Genomic DNA, 6,195 nt, shown 5'->3' on the forward strand with positions numbered 1-6,195 from the left:
TCTGTGATGCCTGTGTTCCACCTGGACATGAGGAACAAATTCTTTCCTGTGCAGCCACTGTGCACAGGAACAGGTTTCCCTAGGATGGTATGGAGTCTGACTTACTGGAGTTAATCAAGAAATGTCTGGACAAAATCTGGTGTCATGTGCTCTGGGATGACCCTGCTTGAGCAAGGAGGTGGGACCAGCTGATCCCACCCATGGTCCCTCCATCCTGACCATTCTGTGATTCACTGCTCAAGAACAGTTATTTTCATATATTTAGCATTTTCTCATATGGTTCCTCCTACACAGCCTCAACCTCTTATAAAAATAAACTGGGGGAAAAAAAAATCTGCATTATGTCTTACCTCCTGCCTGAAAATTCTTCTCCAGGTACTGTTCAGGTGTAAGTCACATTTATAGGCTTCCTACTAATATGTTTCATAACACACATTACAGGAAAAAAGCTACTTAGTTAAGCACATTTCAATGTTTAATTTAAAGGTACATATCTTGAGACAGGACAATTAGAATTGCACACTGCATCCTCTCCCAGCAGGCTGACCACACCTTTGAATCACTTTGCACAGGTCAGCACAATGCCCAGGCAGCACTGACAGGTGTGACAGCCACTTACATGTTTTGCAGTGCAATCACTCCCATGAGCTCATGAGAGGATTTGATTTGTCCAGTAGAGAGCTTTGGTATGGAGTCTTCTGTGAAAGCTTTAACTAGTTTGAGATATGCAAAGAATGGTTTCCACCTCAGCTGGTACCATCACAGGGAAGGGTTGGCTGGCCAACACCTCATCCCACACTCTGATCTCTCCTTCTCCACTCCATCAGTCCATATAACAATCAGCTTTAACAGCCTGTTGCCAACAGCCTCTGTCCCACAGTGATGCAGAATTCAAGAGGACATTAGCAACTCTCCCAGAACCCCTTTTCATCTACATACAATAATACACTCTTATTATTCACTTCCCTGGTAGCACTAGAAGCATGAATGCCTCAAATATTGACCTGGTCTTCAGAACAGTTGTGTTTTACAAAGCTTACCATGAAAGAGATCAGAGTTGAAGCAATCTTCAGTGTTTCTCATCTGGATTACTCCTACACAGAGGCCACGGGGGAAACTAGCCCTGCTCCTACTGTACCTGTAACAATGTGCCTGTTCAGTATCAGCATTTACCTCTAGTACAGCAAAACTCTGGAAAACTAATGTCAGATTTAGGGCATGACAGGGTTACATGTGACCCAGTTCTTTGCCTTAGTCCTTTCTCAGGTATCACCAAGTTTTACACTCAATGAGAGTGGCATCAGCCAACTACAGCTCTTACCAAATACTGCAATTACTGATGCTATGCTAGTGACTGTCTTTGCTAAAGGAACACAGTAAAGTTCCTCTTTTCTCCTGCTCTACCTACCTGACACATTCAGTGGGTATCACAGGCTGCTGTTTAATGTGTCTGTGGTAGGAGGCCAGTGCCCATCCTGGCAGGAACACGTGGACACAAGGTACTGCCCAAACAGCACACCAGGTGAGCTGGCAGGCATTTGCTGTTGTCATCAGGATTGAGTTGGATTAGTCTTTCTTTTCTTAACACACTGCAGCACTGCACTACTGCACATCAGATTTTCCTAGTATTGCATAATCCTCAGAAAGTGAACCAGGTTTTAAAAATTAATACCTAATTCAGCACCTGCAGTTACTGTAAACTGAGGTTAGATTACACAAACTGCTCTACAAACTCTAAGGTGTTAAAATCCCTTGTATTGGGATTGTGCTATTCCACTGACTAGTGAACAGTCTACCAAGTAAGAATGAAAACTGACACCACATACTGAATTCATCATGAAAAGAACTGGTATTTGCTGGAAGGATCTTTAGTCTGAAATGTTACATGTTCTTTCCATGAGTTGAGCTCTTCATTATTAAGATCACGGTTCAGACTGTTTCTCAGATATCTGTGTGCCTGTTGACAAGGTCACAGGATGGTCTTCCCATTTTATTGTACTCCTGTAAAAAAACCCAAACAAACCAGTCAACAGAAATGCTTTCTACAAGAGCCAAACAAAGCATGAGATCTTAATATAGCAAAACAGCAAGATGGCTGTTAGAGAAAAACGTGTAGCCTCTGGAAGTAAAGTCTAGGTAAGAAGTTTACCATTTTACAGAGTAAAACAACAGTAACAGGAATAACTGAATTACAGATTTTAGCCTTCACTAAGCAGTTCTACAAGTAAAACTGTATAAAACTGTCTAAGTGGCTTAAGTGAACAATTACAAGAAACTCATTCTAACAGCCTGGTTTTCTTTCCCCTTTTCCAAGCTTTACTTCACATTTTAGTGTGAGTGTGGTCCCAATGTCTGTAGAACATTTCTGGTACCACAACACACATCAGTTCTTTCTCCAGTGTTCATACATTGATTAGGTTGTCCCTTCTTTAGGTACAGCATGGTTTAAGCATGAACATGAGAACAGGCAACTACACTTCTATTCCATGATTCCAGGAGGTAACCTGTAAAACCCTGGAGGTAGTTAACAGCTAATTTTACTTCTACATTATCAGAAGTTGATTTTACAGATTTTACAAAGCCTTACCTATTATGAGGTGGTCTCTGGAATGGTAGGAAGGTGTGCTATTCTGTAGTAGCTGTGTTTAAGCTGCCGAGCTGTACGTCCAGACACAATCCATTTTAATTTCTGCACATTTGGTTTGGAACACTTGCTTGAGGAATATTCTCTAAGGCACTTCAACACTAGCTCCTTCCAGAAGGTCAATTCTCTGTTGCTTATCTACATAACAAGGCAGAATGTCCTGTGTTAACAACTAGCTAAATCTTTACTTTGTACATGTACTTTCAGCTCCTTCAACAAGACAGGCAGCCAAATATCTCAGGCCAAATGAAAAAAACCCAACAAAACATCACAAGAAAGCCACAAAAGAAACCAATATGCCAATGCACCTGTTCCTTCCCCACTGTGTAGACCTTTCCATGCACTTTGCTTCCACCCTCCCCTGAAATTTTATCTGCACATACCTTGGAACGTAACTGTAGAAATTCCAATGGCTCAGTCAACTCCAGCAGTTTTTGCTCTTCTATCTCTAGTGCCAAAATAGACAGTGCCAAGACAGAAGGCTGGAGAGAGAGAAGATGTTTTTAGACACTACTTTGCTAAGTTTCAGCAGTTTAATTTTCTCTGAACTTTGAAGATCTTTACCTTGGCTTTAGAAAACATGATTCTGCAGTGACAAGCCTTAAGCTGGGTCTCAAGTCTCTCAAAATTAAGGTATTTTCTCCTGTAATAAGAACAGATGAGTGAATCTAGAGGAATGCAAGACTGATCAAGGCAACATCACTCTGGGAACTCAGAGAAGCAGCAAGAATGTTCATTATCTAAACAAAGGCCTCACTTGTCCCAGAACTTCTGGGGTTACATTCAAACAGGTGTTCAGTTTTGGCAGCCTCAATGCCAAAAATAAATCTTGTGTTACACTGGGGAAGAGTTGCATTACCAAAGCAGGCTTAACAAGGAATTTCAGTGCTTACTAGCAAAAGGAATCTTTTTAAACCAGATTTTGCAATCTTTACAATGAGGCAATACTTCACTGCAGCATAAGCAGAGATTTATTATACCATCATTATTGAGCAAGTATGGTTTTCGGCTCAGAGAGCAATACTCCATTTATGCAAATAATATTTAAAATTACAATAATATTAAACCACAGATGCTCACATTTATGACAATTACAAGTAGGGGGAAAAGTTTGTGGAATTTTTAAAGTATAGAAAGGCCAAGTACTCAAGCAATTTCCCTGCTTATTGTTCTACATTCTACATTTTCTGGTCTTAGGCAGTTATAGCAAAATCAGCATTAGTTATTGTACCTTTCACAGCTTAAATTCTCATGAATGAATGAATGATAGAGCTGTAGAAATTGGAAGGCAGTTATAGCTTTGATTTTCCAACCCAATTTCTCCAGTATGATTTTCTCCATCCTCATCATATCAGAAACAGTGAATCTATACTGGCTGATTCGGATTAAATCAGTGGCCAAGGGCACATTCCTCTCTTCTTCTGATGCCTTCACAGCCAAGTAGAAGCAGCTGAGTCCAACACAGCCCAAGTGTTTAGGCTGTACCTAAAGAAAAGTGAATTATTTTTAGAGAGGAAGGCCTCTGATCAGTTATTACAACATGCAAGTATCAAACTGTAGGCACTAATCTATTTCATCAAAAAATTATGAGGGATGAGGGGTTGTTTTGTTTTGGAGACTGAAAACTAAATCTTTTACTGTACGTTACTATCTTTATTTAGCTGAACAAATAAACAGTTATGCACTGTAAATTGCATCTCATTCTTCTAAAAAGCAAAGACTGCAGAGCAATTTTGATTGAGGTAGAACTGACTTGCTAATAAAGTTCTAAAATAGCCTAATAGGAAGGCTTTAGGACATAAAGTGTTCTACGTGGTGAGTGACAGTATAATATTGGGGGATTACAACTTTATTTTAACTATGTATACAAACATATATATGTACATGTATATATAAATTGTCTTATTTTATTCCCTGACTTTTACTGCCTAATCTGGATTCACAAGTCTTTGAAATCATCATTTTCCCATCCATTCCATCTAGCTTTCTCATTTTTGTTTGAACACACAAGCAAAACAAGCTTTTGTCCTTGTCCAAATTGTACAATGGTAATCCTGTCTTGTTAGACAATTTAAAACAACTCAGGTCAGCATGTCACATCTGCACAGGAGAGTGCAGTGCTAACTGATGTCTGACCAGATTTTAAGTGTTCAACAGGATCTTCATATACACAGGGTAAATTGATAGGTTGAAAAGGCAGTTAAATAAGAAGTTATTTAACTTTTTCTTTATCAATGCAGCAGCACAGGCAGTCTGTGTTGGTCTAAGCCATTAACATGTCCTGTTTCCCAGCCCATGGACATCCTTCAGTTATTCCTTTTCCAGAGGAAACCTTTCTTAACAATACCAAAATCTGAACGGAGAACGCAATTTTTTAGCTCTGCGCAATCATAAATCTCTGGAAGGAGCTTAACCTTTATCTAAACCCAAGACATTCCAGTTTCGAATAGGAACTAGGCTGAGAGCTTATCCTTTAAAAAGCCTTACCTTCATTTTTGACAAGAATCTATCCAAGAAATTCACGGCTAGAGAGAACGTCTCGGTGTGGAAGCCAAAGAACTGAGTCAAGCTGAGGAGATCCTTCACCTCGAAGTCTCGCAGCCGTGCTGTCATTCGCAGCCCATTGTCGTGGGCAGCCTCGAGCAGCCGGAGCCCGGCGGCGCGGGGCTGGGCCCGCAGCTCCTGCTCCAGCATCGCGGGCAGCTCCAGCACCGGGTCCCGAGCGCTCGCCGGGGTATCGATCATCTGCCGAGAGAAACAGCGCGGCCGGTCGAACAGCTGGAAGGCGGCAAACTCACCAAACCCGCACAAACTCTGCGGCCGAGGTGCGGCAGGCCGGGCACACGCTCGGAGCGCCCCGGGGCAGCCGCGGCCCCGCAGCCCGGGGCTGTGAGGGGCACGGCGGGGCCGCGCCTCCCGGGACATGCCCGGGCCTGCCCTCGCTGCCGCGGGGCTCTGCCGGCGGACGGGCGACCTGCGCGCTCTGCCGGGGCATGGAGGGACGGAGGGACAGAAACACAGAGGGACAGAGGGACGGAGAGACAACGCCCCCTCCACGGAAGGGACGGGAGGGGACGGGACAGACACGGCACGGAGACGCCAAACGCGCAGCCGGCGGGACGGGAGCCGGCCGCGCGCCCTTACCTTGTCTGTGCGGCCCCGCTCCCTGCCCGGGAGGGGAAGGGCCGGACGGGCTGGAGTGTCCGGAGGGCGAGCAGGGCCGGGCGGGCTGGAGTGTCCGGAGGGGGAGCAGGGCCGGGCGGTTGGGGCCGGCGGTCGGGCCGGGCTCTGTCCGGCCCCGCGGCACCGGCGCGCACCCCCAGCCCGCGAGCCGCGCCCCGCCCGCGCAGTGGCGCCCTCTGGCGGCCCCGCCGCGCCAGGCCCCGCCCCCGCCCGCTGGCCCCGCCCCTTCCCGCGCCTGAAGGGGGAGCATGCCCGCGCTCCTTTCGCTCCTAGGCGGGGAGGGACTCGCGGGACCCGTCCGCTGTGTCCCGGCCGCTGAGGGATCGGCCTGGCCTTGGCCATTGAGGGACCGGCCCGGTGTGGCTCGG

At 45.5% G+C, this 6,195-nt stretch overlaps 1 protein-coding gene across 1 annotated transcript; it reads right to left on the minus strand.

Annotated features, from left to right (window-relative positions):
- Positions 1 to 453: 453 nt before the first annotated feature.
- Positions 454 to 5,959, minus strand: CCNG1 (cyclin G1). The gene is made up of 7 exons (XM_063168611.1): positions 5,789 to 5,959; positions 5,132 to 5,389; positions 3,876 to 4,129; positions 3,209 to 3,287; positions 3,028 to 3,126; positions 2,588 to 2,782; positions 454 to 2,001 (listed from the first exon to the last, which is right to left on the minus strand). The coding sequence occupies exons 2-6, from the start codon at positions 5,387 to 5,389 to the stop codon at positions 2,591 to 2,593; spliced, it is 882 nt and encodes a 293-aa protein (XP_063024681.1). The 5' UTR covers positions 5,789 to 5,959; the 3' UTR covers positions 454 to 2,001; positions 2,588 to 2,590.
- Positions 5,960 to 6,195: the final 236 nt, after the last annotated feature.

This window comes from Melospiza melodia, chromosome 14 (assembly GCF_035770615.1).
Source record: "Melospiza melodia melodia isolate bMelMel2 chromosome 14, bMelMel2.pri, whole genome shotgun sequence".
Taxonomy (NCBI): domain Eukaryota; kingdom Metazoa; phylum Chordata; class Aves; order Passeriformes; family Passerellidae; genus Melospiza; species Melospiza melodia.